The sequence below is a fragment of the Cryptomeria japonica genome, chromosome 7, assembly GCF_030272615.1.
Source record: "Cryptomeria japonica chromosome 7, Sugi_1.0, whole genome shotgun sequence".
Classification (NCBI taxonomy): domain Eukaryota; kingdom Viridiplantae; phylum Streptophyta; class Pinopsida; order Cupressales; family Cupressaceae; genus Cryptomeria; species Cryptomeria japonica.
Window position 1 is genome coordinate 445,815,619 of NC_081411.1, and position 24,915 is coordinate 445,840,533.

The window sequence follows — 24,915 nt, forward strand, 5'->3', positions numbered from 1 at the left end:
TTGAAGGTCGGGTAAGTTGATGGCTGTTGCTCTTGCAAGAATTCACCCTCACCATTATTGTGCAGCCAGGGAAGTCCCATGTGATAGACGATCAACTGTCACGGATCAGGTTGGGAGAGCCGGCCAAAGGGGTAAACGAGGACAATCCGGATGCGCACTTATTCCAGATTGTAGTACTACCGTCATGGTACGAGAAGATCGGCCAGTACCTCTCTACTTCCACATTTTCACAGGAGATGCCACCCGGGGAACGGTGGAGAGTGGCACTGAAGAGTAAGACCTTGCAACTGATCAATGGTCTTTTGTATAAAATGGGACCTAATCAAATCTTGAGGAGATGTGTCATGGAGGAGGAAATCCCAAGTGTGCTAAGAGAAGCTCATGATGGATTGGTAGGGGGCCACATGGGGCTTGATGCTACTGCATGAAAGGTTTTATTGGCAAGACTGTGGTGGCCGACTTTGCACACTAATGTGCGCGAATGGGTGGTTGGATGTGACACATGCCAGCGTACGGGGAAGCCTCTTAAACGGGACTTCATGCCCCCGTTTCCCTCCCAGCCGCAGGAACTGTTTGAAAGATGGGGACTGGATTTCGTAGGACTTCTCAAAGTAAGTAACATGCATAGATGTCGGTACATTGTGGTAGCCATAGAGTACCTGACAAAGTGGGCCGAAGCTCGAGCCCTGCGGGACAACACTGCCATAAGTATGACAAGGTTTCTGTACGAACAGATTGTAACTAGGTTTGGGATTCCAATTCAGATCACAAGTGATAGGGGGGGTCCACTTTGTTAACCAGGTCATTCGGACAATGATGACCGAGTTTAAAATATTTCACAATCTGTCCAGCCCCTACTACCCCTGAGCAAATGGCCAGGCCGAAGCCACAAATAAGGTACTCGTGTCTATCATTTATAAATCTTGTAGGGTGGAGCAGGCGGACTCGGAGGAATGCCTACCAGCCGTATTGTGGGCGTATCGTACCTTGTACAAGGTGACCACGGGCAATACACCATTCCAGCTCATGTACGGCCAAGAGGTGGTGGTATCGGCGGAATATACTATACCAAGCCTTCAGATTGTTGTTGATAACCAATTGGGAGATGAGGAGAGTTTGCATGCTAGACTGACGAACCTCACCAAGCTAGATGAATGTCAGATGATGGCACAATGGGCAACGAAAGTGGCCCAACATCGGCAGAAGTATTGGCACGACAAACACCTCCGGCGGACAAATTTTTGTCGTGGACAGTTGGTTCTCAAATATAATGGCCGCAACGAACTTCGTCTTGGAAAGTTCAGAGTTTGTTGGCTGGGGCCCTATAAGATCAGGAAGTGGGCAAGAATGGAACAGTGAAACTGTCTACCCTCGATGATAACCCAATTCGTGATCCTGTCAATGGCTCGAAGTTGAAATTGTATCGAGAGCGGAATAAACCAGTCCTATCAGTCAACATATTGGGATATGCCACAAGAGGAGACTGGACTATCGGAAGGAGCAAGGAAATTGAGAACGACCTAGTGGTTGCTGCAGAACCTTATAGGCACGACGAAGATTGGGCTAAGCCGCTTACGTCCATTGAGGAGCGATTGGTCCCGAAGCAAGTTGAAGGTATCGCGGTGCCCAGAATTCACAAGCACTTGACCAATGCCTATTTTGGTGATCCGACAACATGGATAAGGATCACGGGACACTCGAGGAAGAGGGCTCCTTATGAAGGACCCCGCGAAGGCTACATTGCATATGACATTGATGAAGAGGCTGAGGCAAAACGGAAGGCGAAACTGGCAGGGAAGGAAGAGGAGCCAGTCGATCTAGAGGAGGTAGACTTGGAAGAGTATTGTGCCACCTTGGGATTGTGTCTGAAGATGGTCTTGAAAGCCGAAGATTTGTTCGTGATAGCTCTGCAACCGGGCGAGCAGGAAGCTAGCCCTAATGCACTTTACCGGGTAATCCCCAACCCCATGGGCTCACCACAGGTGGATGGCAAAAAAGTAACATGGTACCAACAGTATGGAGGGCGGTACATTGATGGAAGATATCAAGGGTGGGACTGATATCACTGGTAGATAAAATATGGGACTTGGAATATGTAGGCACATGCTGTCCCGAGGAATGTTACAGGAGATGGCCACACGTGTGTGCGTGGCTTCACGATTTAGAGATCAAAGTTCGACCCCAGGAAGATCCCACCGGAATAAAAAGGAAAATGGAGGATTTTGATGACGATAGTGATGCTGTTGGGCAACGGAAAAAATTAAAAAAAGAAATAGACAATAAAGCCAAGCCGGGAAGACGACTGAGATTGGGGGCACGAAAAGGTAAGCGACATAAGCAAAGAAGGCAGTTAGCGTACAAAAAGCAAAGGTGGGACTTGCCAAGGTGTAGCCAAGTGGCCAAACAAGTGGTCGGGGTAGACAAGCAACTCGGTACCGTAGCTATCTAAAGGTACGGGGATTAAAATTTAAAAAAGGAGGCCAAATTAAAAAATTAAAAAGGTATTTGAAAGGGAGAATGCTAAAAATAGAAAAAGTAAGGCATGACTTGGGAATTAAAAAGAAGGGGTTAGGGAAAATTAGAAAATTAAAACAAAGGACAATTATTGTAAATTTACAAAAGGAAAAGGTGTATGAAGTAGAAAAAGCATTGTTTTATAAAAAATTGACAAAATATGCCCTAACCCTAAAAATAAAAAATTTGTATAAGTGTCCCTACTTGGCCATTTCAAGCATAGTATGCAGGAGGAATCAAAGATAAAAGTGATTTTTGGCGAGCAGCATCCGTACAACCAGAAGAAGACCAACCGTACGGATTTCGTATGGTGGAAGGAGGACACTTCCGTACGGTTTTTCTCACACTGCCATCCGTATGATCATCGTACAATTTTTCACAAAAACAAATCCCGCTCGATTTCCGTACAGCTTGGAGGAATAGATTACACCATACGAGGCTTTGCATCATACGAACTCCGTATGCTTTTTGTACGACCTGGGAGAGATTGCACGACCTACACAAAACACGAAATCCGTACCGTACGGATTAACGAGAACACCACGAATTGCACGGTGGCCATACGGGCAAGCAAGGAACGAAAGGTAGGGGAGATTGGACACCGTACGACCACCGTACGGAGTTTGAAGAGGGGTACAGTGAAATCTGTACGACATTCCCTACGTGGAGGGAGGTGACACGTGGATTTTTTTTTGCCATCCATACGGAATTAGCACAAATCCGGGCGGAACTAGGACACTGTGGGAGTCCGTACAGCTAGAAAGAGACCGAAATTCCATACGGCTGGTACACATGAAATCTGTACGGTGAACCAAAGGCGGCCAACTTGTCGTACAACGCAGTTAGCACGTGTCAGGATTCAGCTGATTGTAGGAATGGTTGGGCTAACGGATTTGATAGTGATAGGGTGGATTTGGCAGGATAATTGAACAGGGAATTGCAACTTATAAAAGTTGATTCCGTTATGTCGCGACTGAGTATTGGAAATCTTAGCGATAGAGGAACAGTCATCTTCATTGGAAACATGGCCACACCAGGCAGCAGCAAGGGGAAGATGGTGCGGGCGCGTGTGCAGCGAGACGAGCCTGTAACGGTGCAGTCCTTGACATGGGAGGGGTTGAATGGCAACGACTGCAGGACATGGTGGGAGGAGATAGAGGACACCAATATCATCAAAATGAATCTGAAGAGGGTAGGGGTTGACCACATTCTGACCATGCCAGTCTTCAGCATTAAGGAATTTGAGCATGTACTGAAGGGAATGGTGGCTGGATATGATCGACATACACACAGGTCTATGGTACAGTATGGGGGATGTCACCTCACCATTTCTTATTCTGCCCCTGAGTTCGCTAGAATTTTTGGAATTCCTAACCAGGGCAGCCCTGTCATTAAAAGAAAAATGACATTAGAACCAAAGCAGCAATTGGTTTGCCTGGTTTGCCGAGGGGACCTGACACAGGGCGAACAGGACAACATATGGAGGTCTGGCAGTAGCCGCGGGGTGAAGCAGACATTTCTGGCCAATGCAGAGTGGCGATGCATCATGGACATCATCAAAAGAAGACTGACAAGAGCCAGTCGAGGGTTAGACATCGCCGTGTGGATGTTGTATCTGATGAACGGGCTGCGGAATGGCACGGTCTTCAACTGGGCGTCATTTCTTTCTGAGGGCATCCGTGAATGCTTAGGACTCCAACACAAGGTTTTTTATATGTCGCATCATGCCATCGCCATGTTCTTGGATGCTGTTCGTACAGGAGTGCCATCAGAGAAGAGGGGCGACTTGTAGCCGTTAGCCAGGCTAGAGCCATATAGACCCCCTATCTTTTATTGGATGCATTTGAACATCATGACAACCGACGGAGAACCACAACGGAAGAGGCAACGACAAGATGTTGGGCAATCTCCCAATGCAGGTAGCGGGGATAGTGAGGAAGATGTCGTGGAGGCATCCTCGTCCGACGACAATGAGAGTGGAGAGGATGACAGTTTTCGCTTGGCTCCAGCCATGGGCCGACGACCAGTTGAGGTTGGAACAGAGGGTGGTGATATTTCAGTGGCTGAGGAGGCGACAAAAGGGGCAGGAGACAACAGCATGGCAGTGGAAGTGACTGTGGCGGAGAACCCTCTTGAGCAGAGGGATTTACCAACCCAGGTGATTGATGTCGTGGACGTGGAGGCATCACCGCCACCGCCGCTTCGAGTGACCCCTGGGCAGGAGGAGATCGTTTCGCACTTGAGTCCCACCCGTGCTGATGACCGCCAGGAGCAGACGATTTACTCTTGGTTGTTGGAGACCCTTGGGGTAAGCGTGGAGAAATTTCCTGAACTGCCGCTGTCACCTGGTGGGGATGAAGGACTTGATACCAGCACTCTGCAGATTGGCGGTATGGAATCTGCTGCGGGGCAGGATCTCCAGATTCCCAGGTCTACAAAAGAACTTACATTGCACAAGGAAGTTCAAGAAGGGAGGGGGGAATCTTCCTCGCCTCATACAAAAGAATTGATACTTCGGCTGGAGAAACTTGACCCCGCAGATCCAATTGGCACCTTGCAGCGTTGTATGCTCCAGTTGGAGGGCATGGCGAAGTTCCTGAGTGACGTCGGCCATATCGTGAAGGGTGTGGAAATTGGCTAGGATCCGAGGATAGCTCAAGTGGTCGAGCGCCTGCTGTCCTTTGTCAGGGAAGACTATGAGGGGGAATTCTTTCGATGCTTCATGGCCAAAGGATGGCCGAAGACAGAGACTCCAGAGATGATGGATACCTGGATGAGGAACATGATAGTGACAGAAGAGAGTGGGCTTTATGGTTCCATGCGGGGAATAGAGACAGCTTTTCAGGACCTAGTCCTGAAGTATTGGCGTATGGCAGTGGTGTGGATGGAAGCTATGAAGACCCAGTGGGACTAGGCATTGCGGGAAGCAAAGAGTGTCAAGAAAACATTGGCCCAGGAGCACTCTCGGATAACCACGTTGGAGGAGACAGTTGCCAGGCACGTGTAGGAGTTGGAAGTGAGTGGTAAGGCGAAGGATGAGCTGACAAATAAGGTAGCAGGCTTGGAGGCCCGATTGGCAGCGAAGGAGCAACAGTTGCAGGTGTAGGGCCAGGAGATTCAGAAAGCCCACAACAAAATTGTTGAGGCTGCCCATATGGTCAAGCTGGCACGAGACCGGGAATTGGCGGCCACACAGCGACTCCAGCGAGCGGGCACATCTCAATCATCTGTTCTTCGAGGGATGCCTTCTCATCCCTCCTCACATTAGTTTCAGTTGTTTCTGTTAGCTTCCATTTGTTTGTCGTCTGGAAGACAACTTCTTTTTTGGAGGGGCTGATGTTAGGCCGTAATTAGGGAATAAAACTTTTAAGTTATTGGTCTGTCTTTTTGTTATGTTTGGAGTCAGCTGTGCGGGTTCCCGTTTTAGTTGTAACGGTTGGTACTTCCGCCAACCGCCAGTTAGTATATATTGTTTCGTAAGGGAACCCTGGCAATAAGTTTGGATATACTGAATATTTTGGAGAATACAATAAAGATCATCTTTCTGCCATTAGAATGTTACTTGCATAGCTGTATTGTTGGTATATCTCCTGTGCTTATTCGTTATTCATTCTGGAACTTAAACCATTCACAGTAGGGAACAAACAACCATAAATATTCCTACAGCTGCTACACTCCAGACAGTGAATTGTAATTATTGTTGTTTCCTGGAAACAGACTTCAATTTCTGAGCCTACAACAGTTGTTTAACACACAGTGAGGATGCATCCCTAGAAGAGGTCCATTTGTAACCAAAGCTTTGAAGATCACTATTTATGTTTCCAGCAAGGGAAGGCAAGCAACCCAGTCAAACATTGAGGTTCTTCATTGAGATTGTTGATTGATGTTACTAAAATCAATATACCAATTTCTATATGGGGAGTGATTGCTGTTAATTATTTCTGGGCACTGTAGATTGATCTGAGCATTGCTAGGAAGTGTGACAATTGCTGTTTGGAATTCAGTCTGCAATTCTGGGCAGATATTGAGGTGCATATCAGTTGTGCTGCTGCCTTGAAGAGATTGTTAATTGCCAAGTATTAAGGCAATCTGGGCATATTTGACTCTGCTGTTGCAATAGCCAGAAGTTGGTACCTCCAGGTTAGAATCTGTTTATTGAAGCTCATGAATTTCTGATGATTTAATAATGAGCTGATACAATTGCAGAAATCAGTCTTGGATTCAGTTTGTTATTTTCTTTCTGTGATATGCTCATTGTATATGATATATGGAAACTGACATTATAAACACAAGGAAGGAGGATTTAACATAAATCTGCAATCACTGTATATGCTTGCAAACTATCTATTTAAATGCTGGTGGTGAAGAATGTACAAACAGTGAACAATCAATAAGCAAGAAAACTATTAGACCAAATACCTGTGAAGCTGATTTGGTGAAAAAGATTGTTTAAAATTGGATCAGACAAGGGTGTTTATTACAGAAAATTCATTTTAGAATTGCAAAAGTTCACATTATTAGAACTATAGTTCTGTCAGAATTGTGAGTTTTGATTAAAGTATGGCTTCAATGTTAGCAAAGGCTCTAAGAGATACTGGTATCAAACTCACTACACAAACTAAATCAGAAGATGTTTTCATTACCCTGAATCAATTAGAAGGATATTTAGGCTTAGTGGGACAAACACCTTCAATTCAGTTGGAAAGAGCTCTTGCTCCATTAGTGACTTTCCTAAGTCAGCCCAAACGGTTGAGCCATTCAAATAATAATTTAAGAATTATGGTTGCAATTTGTGTGAGTGAAATCATGAAAATTTTGGCACCTCAAGTTCCATATGATGATTAGATAATGAAAGAAGTTTTGCACTTGATCGTAGATAGTTTCCAAGATCTTGATGATTTCAGAAATGTTCACTACTCAAGAAGAATCGTTATACCAAAAATATTTGTAGGAATCAGAATTAGCAATCTTCTAATAGATTTGGAAATGCATGATCTGATCTATGATATGTTTCATCATTTCTTGGTCACAGCCAATGGAAGACATGACAAAGAAATTATTGCAGCTATGAAGACCATTATGGTCTTATATATAAATGAGAGTGATGATATATCTCAGCCCCTATTATCCATGTTATGGCTGTTCAAAAAAATGAGTGGGTTGTCTCTTCCACTGCAGGTGAATTAGTCAAAGGTGTGTACAGTTCTTGTGAGGAAAAATTGAAGACTATTTTGAAAAAAGAAGAACAAAAAATAGAAGATGAAAGATTCAATTCAGAGAACAAAGAAAATACCCTGCCTAAAGATGGAAGTGTATCGATTCTCCAAGATGTTTCTCCTGATGTTCATGCATCGATACCAGCTGAAAATGAAAGCAATGAAGTGGTCAAACCAGCAGTTTTGATTGCCCAAGAAGTTGATATAAATTCAGAAATAGTGAGTGCACTACCGGAGGTTAAAGATATTGGTGATTCATCCTTTCATTTCAATGACATAGGAGGTTTCTGGTTTGATTTCCAAAACGAGTCTTTAGCTATGCAAAATGAAATTTCTTTCCCTTATGATTCATGTAGTAGGACTAATATTGGAAGTGTTGATTCTATTGAGGTGCAAATCTGATTTTCCCTTGCTTGTATCTGATTTGAGCAAAGTCCTAGTGTCCCTAATGATTCAAATTCACAGTTTCTTGTTGCAATGATAAAGGATGAGGTACATTCGATTGGGGACAGCTCTATGGTTGACAAGAATTCTGATTTCATCATGCAGCATGACAGCAATTCATCATCCTTGAGTGATCCAGATTGGGAAAGACATATATTGGTATCAGCTGAAAATGAAGTTCAGATTTTATCTATAGTGGATGGCACACATGGGTATGTGGAAAATTTAATCCATAATATACCTAGAGATCAAAATAAGGTTAACATCTCCCTTGCTGATTTACGACCAATTAAGAATAATATGGAAGAAATCAAAGTGGCTTTCTTGCATATAGTTCATGATAGAGATATGGCTACTAAGGCTGCATAAGAGGCTACAAATTTATACAAGGAAACTCAGAAGAAGTTGAAAATTGCTCAAAGGACCCTACAAGAAATTGAAAATCAGTTTATTGTTACTAAACAATTTTGGGAGCAAAAGAATAAGGGAGTGGCCGAGAAGATCCAAGAGACAATTGAAGAGCTTGACAGCATACGTGAAACTTTTTGTTCAGATCAGGATTGCCCAAAGTTAGGAATTAGAAATTTGGATCAGCAAGAACAATGGTTTGAAATTATTGATAATCCTTTGTTTGAATTTGATGATGATGTGATTCATGACAATTCACTTTTTGAGTTGGATGGAGTTCCATCCAATTCTAGTGATGAAGACGAAGCCAAGCACAACAATATAGTTTTGAAACAGGATGGGAGTTATGAGCTTTATAGAAGTAATACAGTTGTTCCCATAGTTCTTTGCAGAATTACAATCTATGATTTGCAAATGAGTAGATTTCCATCAAAAACGTCAAGTGCATCAAACCAAATGCTAAATTTCCATTGTAAAAATATGTTGCCATCCTTGAAAATTTTCAAGGTGGTGGAGGTTATAAATGGAGGTGTCATGAGTGTTTAAAAGATTATAAAGGTTCCTATACTAGTTTGTGGGCACCTTTGCTGCATAACAAATACATGATGTGAAGTATGCCCCGGTCCAAATGTTGGTGATCATCAATGGAAGGGATTGTTAGCTGAAAAGATTGCAAAATATCATAAAAAATAAGATGAAAGTGATAATCGTGGTCAAATGTCAAATCAAAGTTCAACTCTAAGTCTAAATAGATCCCCTTTTCATCTAGCTTCAGGAACATCTACAAGTCACAAGAACAATTTAGGACCTCTTGAAAAAAGCATTAAATTTGCAAAGTTGAGAGGATATAGATCAAAATATTGCATGTTGTCTGTATGCAAATGGAATTTCATTTAATGTGGTTTGCTCTCCATATTAGCACCAAAGGATACAAAAGCTCAAGCTACGCGAAGGTTCGTACCACCCTTTTGGCTAAATAAAAAGATATTAATCATAGATAATTGCAGATGATTCAAGCTTAATGAGAAATCTCAAGGGTTTCTATCACTTGTGATGGATGGAAGGATGTTAAGGCCACTAATCAATGTGATTGCAATGAGCCCAAAGGGGATCCGTGGAATGGAATGCTAAAGAAAAAGATACCCAATTTATTGCCAACATTCTAATTGAAGCAATTGAGTTAGTGGAGCCAGAAAGTGTTGATTAGGTGACCATGGATAATGCAAAAGTATGTAGAGCTGCATAGTTTGTCATGGAAGCAAGATATCCAAACATTTGATGGACCCCTTGTGTAGTTCATTTTTTGAAATTAATGCTACAAAAAATGGCAAGATTCAATGGATGCAAAAGATTTACGAAGAAGCCAAAGAAATCCAGATTTTTATTTGCAATCATCACATGTTACGGGCCATTCATAGACAATTCGCTAAGCTAGAGTTGTTAAAGGTTTTCTTTTGTTTTAATAATATTCAAATATATTATTTTAATTAAATGTTTTTTTTTTGAAATATATGCAAGATTTATATGTTTTGAAAAATTATTATTTTTTAATTAAGGGTGGTTGAGACATGCTTTGCCACTCACTACATTGTTTAAAAAAGGCTTGTGGATGTCAAACAAGCCTTGAAAAGTATGGTGATTAGTGATGTTTGGGTAGTTTGGAGACGATCTCAAATAGATAGACCAAATAATATTAGAAATTAATTCTTGATGATGATTGGTCGGCTCAAATAGACTACTTACTATCTTTCATTGAACCAATATACACTCTCATTTGTTGTCGTGATACTGATAAGTCAATATTGAGTGACATTGTCATGTCCCCAATTTTTGCCCTTCCTTAGTAATGGCATTTCTAGCAGGGTTGGTTTATTATCTGGTTTCCGTAGGCCATCAGAGCGTGGAGGGAACCAACTCAGGGGCTTAGAGAGTCATGCATGAGCCTTTCAGGCAGTTTGGAGCAGTTGACGACAGTTCCTAAAATTTAGGAAGGATCCCTATTTTTTAGGGATTGATTGGGAGTGGTCCATGGGGCATCTAGAGACCTTTGGGAACGTTTTGGAGACTTTGAGTGCATCTCCTATATTCTTGGAGGCGCTCCCAGTTCACTGACAGACCTTCCAAAGGTGCATGCAACAGAGGAGGACCATTGGGATTCAGTTTCAGGTTGATAGGTTCAGTCTCCTACTTTTTAGGAGCATCCCTAAATTTTAGGGGAAAACTACTAGTTGGCTTATGTGGCTCAGGCATTATCCACATGTAGGTGGCTTCGATCATTTTACAGTTTTGAGTTTATTTCAGCACTTGATGAATAAAATAGGAAATATTAAAATATTTCCTAAGTTGATTAAATAATTAAAAGTTAATTATATTAATCACTTATCTTCAGTGTTCCACGGGGATGCATCTCCCCCATTTTTGGGCGCGTCCCCCCGTCAGAAACGTCTCGGGGACAGGGGGACGGGGACGTGACGTCCCTCGCCGTCCTGCCACCACCACCCAAGCGCTGCCAGGACGTGGGGACGTCACCGCGTCTCCCAGGGAGACGTGGAGACGAGACGTCTGGGCGTCTCCTCATCTCTTGAGAGACACCCAAACGTCTCTCGAGGGACGGGGAGACGCCCAGGCGTCTCCTGCGTTCCCACGCCAAAGCAAACCAAAAAAAGCAATTTTTTAAAAACATGACTTTTGGGGGGGGTAAAGGGGTAACCCTAATTGGACGTGGGCCCCACCCTACCCCCCAAAACAACACAAAAGCATGTTTCTTGTAGATTTCGCTCTCATTTTGGAAAACTGATTTTTTTTCCAGCAAGCTGAAGAGGAGGAAAAACTTGAAGAAGACTGATTGAAGGGGTGAGAAAAGTGATTGCAAGCGTGATAGGAGCTAGAAGAAGCAAGAAGAAGAGGAAGAAGAAGATTCTTCTACATTTTGGAGAGATTTTTCAAGCACAAGGTAGGGTTTTTCAACTTTTTCTTGTTTTATTTTCTGATTTTCTTTGTTCTATGTCATTTTTGGATTTTTTTTCCCTATTCATCTCAAGACTCAAAATGAGATTTGATGTTGAATCTTGAGGGCAAAATGATGAATCATTCATCATTTTGCCCTCAAGATTCAACATCAAATCTCATTTTGAGATGAATAGGAAAAAAATTTAAAAATATATTGTTAAACTAGGCTGATTTTCATTTTCATTTTATTTTTATATTGTGAAATGCAGTGTCAATTTCACAATGAGCTCCCAAGGCATGAGTGAAGATGACATGGAAATCCATTCTCATAGTGAGAATGATTCAGAATATGAACCTGAAAATGAGGGGGGTGACCATGGGGCTGATCCTGGAGCCCAATCTAGTTCTATGGCGAGTGCACCAGCTAGTACAGGTTGCCCTTCAAAGTTGTTGGCACCATATGCTAGGGGTCATTTTGATCCTAAGTCTCCTCTAAAACAGTTTACTTCACGAATATTAGTACAAGGCACATCACATTCAAGTGGGGGAACAAGGAAGTGGAAGTGCAATATTTGTGACACAGAATGGTGCGGTAGCATTAGTAGGGTGAATGCACACTTTCTGTTTTGGAGAGGAAAAGGCATGAAACATTGTAAGTTTTTGGAGGAAGCCAAAAATATACAGTACAAAATTGAGTTTAACAGGCTTTGGGGGGTTCCAGATGACACAAATATTTCAATGCCTACTACTTTGTCTGCTAGGGCAGCACTTCAGGGCAACCAGAATGTGCCACATACTTCTCATGCTTCGTAGACGAGAGGAATGATGTTTGGATCTCCATCCACTTCCACTTCTACTGCCGCTAGGGCTGGGAAACGTAGGTTGCAGACACCACAGAGCAACCCCATTGCTGATATGTTTAATGTGCAAGTGAGAGATGAGATAGATGAATCCATTGGCAAGTTCTTCTTTGCCAATGGCATTCCATTTCATGCTACACGGTCTCCTTATTATAGGGAGATGATGGCTATGGTGGCCAAGGGAGGACCATCTTATGTGCCACTAGGGGAGACGAAAATGAGGACCTCGATCTTGGATAAATGCTATTCCAAGATCAATATTTTGATGGAGAAGATGAAGGCATGTTGGGTGGCATCGGGGTGTAGCATAGTTATGGATGGGTGGACGGACATTAGCCATCGTCCACTCATCAACGTCATGGTCACATGTGTAGAGGGCCTATACTTCCTTAGAGCAGTTGATTGTACAGGGCATCGTAAAGATGCTGATTTCCAGTTTCAGGTCCTCAGGGAGGCTATTGAGGAGGTTGGGCCACAAAATGTGGTCCAAGTAGTGACAGATGCAGCCCATGTGTGTAGAGCAGCAGGGAGACTCATTGAGGCAGCCTATAGACACATTTGGTGGACCCCATGTTGTGTGCATGCCATGAACAATGCACTCAAGGACATGGGGAAGATAGACTGGATTAGAGGAGTGGTCACCGATGCGAGAGATGTGCAGATGTTTATCTGCAACCACCACACTTCACATGCACTCTTCAGGACCTTCGCGAAGGAGTTCTTGAAACCAGTTGAGACTAGATATGCATCCTATTGCATTCTCTTGGAGAGAATGATTGAGTTGCAAGAGGCATTGCAACTCATGGTTATAACTAATGAGTGGAATAGGTGGGCTGAGGCCAAGACAGAGCAGGGGAGAAGGGTGAAGGAGATAGTGAAGAGTGATGTGTTTTGGACTGATGCAAAATACATTGTCTCCATCATTTCTCTAGTATTCCAGGTGATCAGATATGGGGATGGGGATGCACCTAACCTTGGAGAGGTGTATGAGTGCATTGACTCTATGCTTGACCAGACGAGGGCTGTTGTGCGAGTGAAGGACCCCTCTTTAGCATTCTACAATGAGCAAATACGGCCTATCATTCAGCGTAGATGGGACAAGTTGAACACTCCTTTGCATATGGCTGCCTTTGCCTTGAATCTTAAGTGGTACAAGGCTAGACCGGGTAGACTGACACCGATTCAGGATGATGAGGTGAAGGCGGGTTTCTTTAGGTGCATAGAGAAGATGTTTGATTCTAGAGATGCCGGCACAATGCGCACTGAGTGGGGAAGATTTGCCACTCTTAGAGGTTATTCAGATGCGACAAAGATGGATATAGACACTATGGCACAGGAGGACCCACTTTTGTGGTGGAATTGTCATGGCCCGAAATCTTTGACCACCACTCTAGCCATCCATCTGCTTTCCCAGGTTTCCAGTTCTTCAGCTGCTGAGAGGAATTGGTCTACATATAGCTTCATTCACTCTCTTAAGAGGAACAAACTTACCTCTAAGAGAGTAGAGAAGCTTGTGGCTGTACACAGTGCTTTGCGTCTCATGGACCGCAAGACACTCGTGTACAAGGAGAGTCCAGCGGCACGATGGGATGTAGAGCCAAAGGAGCCTTCACAGATTGATGAGGATGATCCTACCACTTCAGATGCAGGGCTAGTTGGTGTGAGCTTGAGGGACCTTGATCTTCAGGAGTCCAACAGTTCCAGTGAGGAGGAGTTCGCAGATGATTAAAGGCCTCCATTAGCTACATTTTGAGTTTTGTCATTTTGTCTTTGACTCTAGTCTCTTTTGTAATGCTATTGCTACACGTTTTTGTATTTGGCTACTCATTGTAATGATGAATCATGTAATCATCTTTATTATTATAGACTTTGCAATGGCATCAGATATTTGTATTTTCGTTTTCCTTTTTCGATATTCATATGATAGAAATGAGAAATCTCCAATTTGACAATTTCATTTGTCAAATTTTATTTAGCATTTAGCAATTAGTATTACTAATCTAAGTAATCTTGGTATTTCCTATAGTTACATTTGAAATCTAATTCTTATACTGTTATACTATTATACATCTTTCAAAACTAGTTTTTCAAGTACTATATGTATATGTATAAGTATATGAGCACCACTACCCCGCCACCCCCCCGCCGCCCCCCCCCAAATTTAGGCCCTTGGTCCCCCTGTCCCGGAAACGCGTCCCCTCATCCCCCCGTCTCCCCGTCCCCAATGCCTGTGGAACACTGCTTATCTTATTATATTATTAAATAAAAGGCATAACACCTTTCCTAGGCGTGGCAACTTGGAGGAGTTGGTTTAAGTGATTTTGACCCCATTCAATGAATAATTGACAACTCTAGCCAATCGAACTTCTAAAAGGATTGTCTTGCAAATAAAATAAATTTATTTTATTAATTAAAAAGGGCAAATGAAACCCTAATTCAAAATTAGGGTTTGGGTTGAAAATAAAAGGTGTTTGGGAGCTCATTTTGCACATCTATGATTGGAAAATTATTATTTTTGAGAACCATTTGGTATTTGCAGGCCTGCAACGTCCATTGTAGGTGTTTAAATTGAATTTGGAGATGGAAACCTTCAGATTTGGGTGAGAGGACGAATACCCCCTCATATTTAAGCTACCGATTTTGCCTGGAATGTTCATATTTTGCCAATAAGAGCCAAAAACTAGTATTTGTTAGCAGCTACAGTAGGGTTACAGTCTGATAATCAGATCTGAGCACTTTGGTTGACACTTTCAGCAAGTTATTGTTTATTCATGCCAGCCATACCTCTCCTAGGTCAGCCATACCATCCCAATTAGCTTGTGGGATGCAAATAAATTAATAAAGGGAATTTAGCAGCAGCTATTGGTTGGAAAAATATTGTTGGGAGGTCACTAGGGCAGATAAATGATCTCTTCTGTGAATTCAGGGCACATTTGAATGATATCAACAAATTAGAGGGGAAAATAGGGTTAATTTGGTGATCTCTTTTGGCAAGATTTCAGGATAAGCTTCAGAATTGCCAGCCATCCATTCAATTGTTTTTGATAGTTATGTTTAAGAAGAATAAAACTCATTGGAGCTGTTGGTGCACTTTGGAAGCTCCTGTAGCAGTATTTTCCTTCAATAAAGTGAATAACTGTTAATAAATCAGACATTCTGAAATTTAGTTTCAGTAGTTGTCATTTGTCATTGCTTGCATTTTTACATTGCATCATACATTCTATCATCTAAAAACCCCCCAAAACGCATTACACTCAAAACTCCCTCAAAACTCCAAGTTACAATATGCTGGTCAAAGATTGTATTTGAAACAAAACAAATCAAAATTGGCTCATCTCCAACTCGACATCTTTCAGACATCTATGATTGTATAGATACAATGGTGGAGCAAGTTAGAGATATTATTATAGCAAAAGAGCAAGACACCTTTGATTTTTTTTTATAGGCAAATATATGGGGTAATCAAGAAGAGATGGTAAAAAATGATAACTCCGTTGCAAATTATAGCATATGCTTTGAACCCCAATTTTTACCATGCTGATATGTTAGCATTACCAAATAGGACAACACCAAATATGGACATTGAGGTTGTTGACAGATATAATTTTTTTTCAAAAGAAAGTTTATTGATCCTAGAGTTACAAAGGAGATTCAAGATAAGTTTGAAACTTTTGCATCCTCTGATGTAACTTATGCAGATGTTGATGGAATGGTAGATAAAAAAGAAATGGACCCTATAAAGTGGTGGAACTTCCATGGTGCCACGACTAAACATTTTCTAAAGTTGGCTATCAAACTTTTATGATAGGTTTAACTTTATATAAATTATATTCTAATTGAAATTATTTCTTATTTTTATTTTTATTTGATTGTTTGTGGATTTGTAACTTATAAGTTATAATATCATCTTTTTTTATAGGTTTCAAGGTCTTTTGCATTTGGGAGGAATTGGAGTACATATGGCTTCATCCATTTTGTGAAACGAAATAGATTTGCAGCTAGCAAAGTAGAAGACCTTGTATATGTGTATTCCAATCTTCGTCTCTTGTCACATTCCTCTATAGACTACATGAAAGGACCTAGTAGACTTTGGGATGTACATTTTGAGATCAATGACATTGATGAATTTATAAATGCATTGACACATCTCAATCCCATTGTTGAGAATTTTGACATAGTAGGAGGATCTTTTGGTGGATCATCATTTGGTTTTGAGAGTCTAGTTGGTGGTCTCACTCAATCCAACTGTTCTAATTTTTTAGAGAATCTTGATGATCTAGAACTCCAATTTTAGGAGAACAGTGATGATATTTTTTATAGCATGTGATTCTACCAAACTATTAATGTATTTGAATTTTGTTCTAATAATAAAACTATATTTAAATATAGTATTTTGGAATATGTAGCAATCATGTGTCTATATTGCTTTCATAGTAATGGAAATCTGTTTTAATGACTATTGTGTTAAATATGTGTATTTATTTTTTATGAATGCCGTGTCCTGCTGTATCCATATGAGAGGTCTTGAAAAATGTCCAATACCGTATCTGTATCCGTGTCCGTGCAACTTTACTTTTCATGATTGGTTGGAATTTAGTTTTATTTGTGTCAATATGTTTAGCCCTTTCTACTTATTCCATATTGTGTTTCTTTGTAGCCTGGTGCCTTTTCTCTCTGTATCTCCTTAAAAGATGGTCACATGGGGTGCTTGTGCCACTGCTGTATAGCTTGTCTATCCAAATATGAGATAAAATTGAAAAGTTGTGAAAGTATTTAACTCATTACAAAAATTTTAAAACAAGCTTAGCTTTTAAATCAAATTGTGGCAGTTCTTTTTCCTATTTTATATTTTCTGAGTTTTAACAGATTTGTGTTTGCAAACCCAATGTAGAACTTTCCTTTGTGGCTTTTTGTTTACTCACTTTCAGATTCTTGTATGTCAAACTGCTGGATTTTGGAAAGAATGTTCAAGCAGGAATATTTAATAAGATAAGACATCTTATATTTTAAGCTAATATGGTAAATTGAGAATTTAGCTGTTTTTTTTTCTCAAGTTGAAATTATGTAGTTCATGTACCAAGGTACAATTGAACACATTCACGTTGCTTCAGAAGTGCCTTGTAAAGTGATGTTAAGCTGGTTCTTATTTCTGCTAGGCAACTAGCTAAGTGACAATCCCTTGCAATTCCCATGTAGAATATTTCTTCCAATTTACATAACTTAGAGAGAAGATACTATTTATGTAGGTGACATCATTGTACATGAAAAGAAAAATTGGAAGTTGTTTATGGAGTTCAACACTGTTCTCCCTAATTTTTTTGAAAATGGATGTGATTTTAGTTGGCGAAGCTTCTGTTATGTTATAGACTTTTAGTGTAAAATGATGATCATCTGATTATCTAGTTCTACTTTTAAGAATTTCCTAACTATTAAGCATTTGGTTTTATAACAGGAAGTCATGGAGATGGTCATCCTACAAATACAGATACACCCCTTGTAGCATGGGGAGCTGGTATACAGAAACCAAAGCTTGCGACTTCTGAGAGCAGTACAGATATAGGCTTCAGATTTGTTGATGAACATACACATGATATGCCTACACCCCCTGCATGGGACCTTGAAAGCATAGAACGAGTGGATGTTAACCAGGCTGATATTGCTCCTCTTATGGTAGAAATAATTTTTTGTGGCCTTTTGTATGTTTTAATTTGAATTTAGATTCAAGAAAATAACTTCCTAGTTACTATATCTGACGTGTTCTTTTATTTGCTTATATGCATTGGTCAGACAACTCTTCTAGGCTTAGCTTCTCCACTGAACTCTGTTGGAAGTCTACCTATGGAATATTTAAATTTAGATAAGGTAGTGATCTTACTTTGCTGGTAAGCTGATTGGAAATAGATCTAGAAAAAATTCAGTTGTAAAGGATAGATAAATGAATTTATATTCTGGTAAAACCTAATCTATGGTTTGAGTTGTTCGGGTGATAAATTAACAGGATTTGATGTTGAGGGTTTGAAGTTGAACTCTTGGAGTTATTAATATTTGATACCATGGATATTAAAATCTGTTAAGTGGGTACTTATAAAGCTCTAAACCATATATTATCTTTTGCTTGTGCATGTTTTTCAGGAAGAACAAGCAGAAGCTGCTTTTGCAAATGTGAAACAAATTCTGAATCAGTTCCTTCGCAAGTCTCGTATCCAAAACAAATATGAAAGAGATACAATAATCTATTTGGATAAATAACAAACTTAGTATCAATTTGATTATCAGAATTCAAAAGATTGTAGAAGGTTTTTAATTTATTTTGCATGGCTTGTGGAGGATATTGACTATGTTAAGTTTGATATGAAAGCTAGTCTCTACTCAAACATTATTACTGGCTTGAACTAACTGCGCATTCTATTTACAAAAGTATTTTTCTTCAAAAGCTATCAGTCAGATACCTTAAGTTGTAGCCTTGCTATTATGATTTATCTGCATTATCCCTTCTTTCCATGTAATCTTATTACCTATCTTCTAGACGAATTACTCTCTCATGGATTTTTTCTTGGCTATATGGAATGCCATTTTGGTTATTTTTCTTTTTTATTGGGATCAATAGTCATCTGTTATTGGGTTTTGTATTATATCAACTACTGTTTTCTTGACAGACTGAGGCAGAACTAAAACAATCAAGATCGTTACATTTCAGACCATTTGGACCTTTGTCTAAGCATCATATCTTTGTAAAAGAAATTGAGAAGCTTATATCTTCAAGGCAGTATGAAGCTGCGTTACACTCTGCACAAGACCTTATCACACTCTGTCTTGCAGGTCTTCATTATTTTCAGACATATGATTGGTTTTCTTTGATGACAACAATTACAATGGGTTACCTGGGCTGGATGGTTTATATTATTCTTCATGTCTTGAAGTGTTATACATGTTTTCTTGCAACTCCATATGAGACAAGACTAAAGGCTGGAGCTAACGAAGTCAGAAATAAAAGAGTAAGATATCTTTGTTGCAAGTAGTAGCGATTATAATTGTACATAAATGAGATGATGACGCAATTTAAAGAATTCCTTGTAGTATAGTGCCACATTTTCTTTTGTTCCAAACTATGTGACCTAAAACTCTTGGGAAAAAAAAATTGGTCCAAAATTGATGCTTTCCTATGGTTACTTTACAGAAAATTTCTTACTGCAGACAATATGCTGAAAAATGGGTAGATTAGTCTGAACTAGTTCTGAAACTGCCACAAGAATAATGAAACAATTATCTCTTAATCCACTGTTTCTATGGAAAACAAATTTGGCCTGAAATGAGTGCTTTTGAAAGACTTGTCCCTCAGGTTAAGGAATGTAATGTCCCCACTTTGAAATAGAATTTAATAATAAATGATAATAATAAAATTAAAACATTAAAAACTAAATTAAAATCTAAAATAATATAATTAAATATGATTAATTAAAATTTAATAAAGTTAATGAAAAGTCAAAAGACATGAAAGAAAAAGTTGCGACTCCCTCAACAATGAGATATAAAAGGGAGAAGAGAACCTCATTTGAGAGGGGGGATAATTTGGAAATGAGAAGTGCAGATCTGATTTAAATAATAAGTGCACATCTGATTATGGAAGGTTGTGTCCCTTTCAAAGGGTAGAAATAATGAAGAGTTGTACTCTTTCAAAGGGTGCTAATGGTGAAAGGGTGTGTCTCTTGCCAAAGGGCATACATGATGAAGAGGTGTGACTTCTCCCTCAAATTGAGAGATATAAAGGGAAGGAATCAAAAGCATCTAGTGACATCACCATTGATCAGATCAGATCAGAATTGTTATCAAGTTACAAGCAGTAACATTTGTGTTCTTGGTGGTATGCATGGGGATAGTGCTAACAGTGATAGCCACGTTGGAAGCAAAAACCGTGGAAGGAGTAGAGCGTACCCAGCATATCCAGGATACACCACCGGCAAGTGAACGGTAAGTGGTTTGCCCTAAACCGTAGGAAATACTTCATGAATAATGCTGTGGAATTTGAATCATACCGCAAGATAAATTAAAGCAGAATAGCAGGTAAATAACAGAGATACATTCTAAATTAATATATCAGAGATGCATTTAGAATCAATGTTGCATAGATACATTCAGAATTAGCATAGTAGAGATGCACTCAGAATTGTAACGACACTTCTAGAGACAGAGATACACTCAGGATTATAATATAGTAGTGATATATTAGTGATGTTAAATAACAATTATCATAAGTGTTTGCCCTCTCGGGTGAATAACTTAAGACATAAAGAACATAATGCAGACTAATGCCGTAAATATCAGACAAAGTATATCAGATGTTCTATTCATAATAAGTGTATTTTACAAGTTACATTCCGAAGTATAAAAGGGTACCGAGGGGTGCGAGCGCCAACCGTCGCACCGCAACTTCCACCCCTCGGTTGCCAACTAACCAAAACAATTACACATAATTAACTAATGTTATTCCTGTGTACAATAATGCTGCCAACATCATCCCCCCCAAAAAGAAAAGTCATCTCCAGGCGACTTACAAAAATGGAGATAATGCAACCTATACAATATACATATCTGAAAGACTAGGGAGGGGGCTGAGAAAGCGTCCCTGAAGCAGAAGTGTGAGATGTCGGTGTCTGGGCCGCCAAGCGGGCGCGGAGCTCATACACCTGCTGAGTGCGTGTAGCCACATCTCGTTCCGCCACCAGTACCTTCTCTAAAGCTGTCTTCACCATGTGTGCGGCTTCCAGCAACTCCTCTTTTGTATCCACTGCCTCCGTCGCGCAGACCAATCGAGTCTGCTTGGCTGCCAGACGAGTCTCTACCTCGGCCTTCACTGCCTGGGTCTCAGCCGTCTCTGTGCGGGCCATCTCTAGCTGTGCCAACAACTGCGCCCTCTCGGCTGCCCATGAGGCCTGCTGGCTGGCCACCTCCTTCTCCAACGCTACTCGGGCAACCTCCCTGATTGCAGACTCCTGCTGTGTACGCCTGAATGTATAATAGGCATCTCGGTAGACTTGCTCGATCTCGCGGACAACTGCCGTCACCCGACTCTCCACAACGGGCTGACGCAGCCTCCAAGCCTGGAGCATCTCCTCTGTCTCCGCAGTCGGCCACCCCTGAGGCTCAAAGCAGGTAGCAAAGGTTGTCGGGCAGCCCACCCGCATAAACTGTAAGACCTGCTCTAGCTCCACCACCACCTGCTGCAATGCTTGCGTCTGGGCAGCGGCCACCACCCGCCTACCCCTCGTCACCGTATCAGCCATGTCAGCTAGATAGGTCTCAACATCCTCCCCCGTCTGTGCTGAAGGCTGTGAAGTCCCTGGTGGAACGGTCACTATTGTATCCTGCTGTGAAGGTACCGCCTCCGCCACCGAAGGTGCACCATCTCCTGGTGCCTGCCCAACAGAGGCGACCTCCCCCGCCTCGTTCCCAACTGTGAGTCCATGTGCCTCCCCTGACGAGTCATCCAAGTCGACTACCTCCGCTCTAGTCTCTCGACACGGTGAGAATACAACAGCTCCCTCTGGCTATGCCAGTGTCATCTGAAACCGCTGTGTGAGCCAGCTCTGCATAGCCTCGAGGTCAGCACGCATCTCCGTGACCGGAGGGTGGTTCGCTGTCGTCGGCTCCTCCAACAAGGAAGCAGAAACAGTCACCACTGCGTCACTACCCACGACGTCCAACCGTACGTGAGGCTCGGTATCCACCACCTCCGTCAGTCCCTGCTCCTCAGCAACCACTGCCCGATGCGGTGACTCCTCCGTCCCTGACTCTGCCATGTCCTTGGTAAGTGCCGCCGTGGTTGGGCCCGGTGATGCTCCTTGTTGCCCGTGCTGGAGGGGACCAAGTGTAACAGGCGTATGGCTCTGCCCGAAGGCCGGAATACAGGTGCCGCCTACTCCAGATGATGGCACAGGCATGCCCATCGGTAACAGGGGTGGGGCAAACAGGACTCGTATAGGCTCCTCCGTCGCCTGGTTGCTATCGTCCTCCTCATCTTCCGCCTCTGAATCCTCCGCGTTGCTGGAATCCCTCCCGCTGTCAGGCTCCCCTGAGGCCGAGGCCCTATCTACCGCCCGTTTTTGCTTCGCGGAAGAGTGCCCAATGTCCAAGTGCCTCCAATAATGTATTGGAGGCTCTCCTGCTGTCAACGGTCCCTGCGGTCGTACCTCCAACTCGTCCTCCGGCACTGCTTCCCGCGTGGCCTCCAGGAATAACCCTATAGCGTAATGAGGCATATAGAATGTGCGATGCTGGAGCGTCAAAAACTCATACATACGCTCTGCCAGTAACGCGGCCCAGTCATATACGATGCCATTCATCAGCCCATTCATCAGCATAATCTGAGGGAGGGCAATGTACGACGCCCTACCCGACCATGTCAATTTGCTCTTGATGACATCCATAATGCATCTCCAGTGGCCCTCCGCAACAAAAGTCTTACGGATTCCGTTACCCTTCGTGGCTCTAGCCACGCTGTCCAACTCTGCTGTCGTCAAGTTCCGGGAGACTAATTTAATCCACCGCTCCTTCTCCACCCGTGTCATCTTTTTGGCCTTCAAGTCAATTTTCTTGCCCTGGCTGCCCGGAATGCCGAATACCCTCGTGAAATCCCCTGCTTTGAAGGATATAGTGACATCCCTCCGGAGGTATTCAAACGTGCTGGTGCATGTATGCCTATCGAAGGTGTCCACCATGAAGCGTAGGGCACCCTCGTACTCCTGGATAGGGAACACGGGCATCCGAACAGCCCACTCTACTTGTGCCTTACGGAGGTTTTGCTTTACCAGGTCATTATCGGGGGTGTCCTGCCACCATTTTCGGCATTCCAATCCATTCAGGCCTTCAAAAGTAACATTCTGTGGCGTCACTGTGTTTTTTGCACTTATGGCAGCCTGTGGTGCCTTCTGTTTTTGTTTTTGTCGGGCGCTGACATCCATGGTGCCGCCTGCAACACGTACTCCTGAAGCTAAAATCCTGATATTGCTATCCCTATCCCTCTGGCTGCTAGTGGAAGAAGCGTGCAGCTGTTTCTTCCAACTCCTTTTCCCTGCTGAATCCATCAATCTTCGTGTAACTGATTGCCTGTTTAAAAAAATCGTACACCTTCGTAACGGCCCTCTTTTTTTTTTTGGCTGCCACTGTGCGGCTGCTTCTTCTTTTTCTTCCCTGTGCGTGGCCTGTGTGGTGTCCTTTTATGGCGTGTTTCTCTTCCCTTGCTGTGCCGTGTGCTTTTTTTCCTTGCTGCTTTTTTTTCCTTGCTGCGCGTTACGCGGTGGTCGGGCTGTGCGGCTTGCTTTTTTTTTTTTTTTCTCTTCCTTGCTGTGCATTGTGCGGTGGTCGGGCTGTGTGGCATGCTTTTTTTTTCTTCCTTGCTGTGCGTTGTGCGGTGGTCGGGCTGTGCGGCGTGTGCGGACTGTTCTTCCCTTTCGTGTCTTGTGGTGGTCGGGCCGTGCAGCGTCTTCTCCCTTTTTTTTTTTTTTTTTTTTTTTACGTTTTGATGTTGCGCGAAGGGTTTTTAATGTCAAGGTGGGGAGGTGTTTTATGGTTCGCCGGCGGTGTTTGCCCTCTCGGGTGAATAACTTAAGACATAAAGAACATAATGCAGACTAATGCCGTAAATATCAGACAAAGTATATCAGATGTTCTATTCATAATAAGTGTATTTTACAAGTTACATTCCGAAGTATAAAAGGGTACCGAGGGGGTGCGAGCGTCAACCGTCGCACCGCAACTTCCACCCCTCGGTTGCCAACTAACCAAAACAATTACACATAATTAACTAATGTTATTCCCGTGTACAATAATGCTGCCAACAATAAAATTGTAGAGATACACTCATAATTAAAACAGAGGAAATAGAGATTGCTTCAGAGGCAATTTATAGAGCTAGGGATCATTGAGGCATTTCAGAGCAGAATTAAATTTAAGTCCCTGATAATGTCTATGATGATTGCTCCGTTTAAAGGAGCCATAGAGACCAGAGGGCAAAATTGAATGCCAAGATTCCAAGAGGAATCCAGAGAGAGATTCATAGGGAATCTCTTAGAGACAATATATATATATATATTGTAGAGGTTAACCATATGCATATGTTAGAAATAGAGAAGCTTGAGCAGGGGTGGGATCTCTGCCAAGCTTTGAGATATTAATGATTTCACTCATTAATAGAGATCCCAAATAGAGACCTTAGGAGGACGACATCCTGGGTTGCTCCTAACTGAGAAATATTTCTCAATAGAGGGTTGGGTCAATCCAGGTAAGGTCCAACTGAGTATTGTATCCTTTTTTATAGATAACAATAAATCAGTTAACATTATTTGTTAAATATGTAGAATAACGTATAGCATTCTTTCTTGTATAATTGCACAAATAAATATATATGTTTAAATATCTTTCATATCGTTTGAGAAGATGGAGTTTTCTATTCCACAGTAATTTTCATCATCCACATGGAAAAAGTGAATGGGTCCCTCCTCTTTTGGACTTTCAGACACTTCTATTTA

The 24,915-nt window shown here is 41.9% G+C and overlaps 1 protein-coding gene across 3 annotated transcripts in view; it reads left to right on the plus strand.

Moving 5' to 3' along the window:
* Window positions 1-24,915, plus strand: part of LOC131030393 (GPI ethanolamine phosphate transferase 1) — a 246,115-nt gene that overhangs the window by 70,430 nt on the left and 150,770 nt on the right. For all 3 annotated transcript variants that reach the window (XM_057961198.2, XM_057961200.2, XM_057961197.2), the window contains exons 5-8: window positions 17,844-18,061; window positions 18,179-18,253; window positions 18,524-18,590; window positions 19,058-19,386. In XM_057961198.2, coding sequence (XP_057817181.2) covers window positions 17,844-18,061; window positions 18,179-18,253; window positions 18,524-18,590; window positions 19,058-19,386 — 689 coding nt within the window. The remainder of the gene's footprint in view (window positions 1-17,843; window positions 18,062-18,178; window positions 18,254-18,523; window positions 18,591-19,057; window positions 19,387-24,915) is intronic.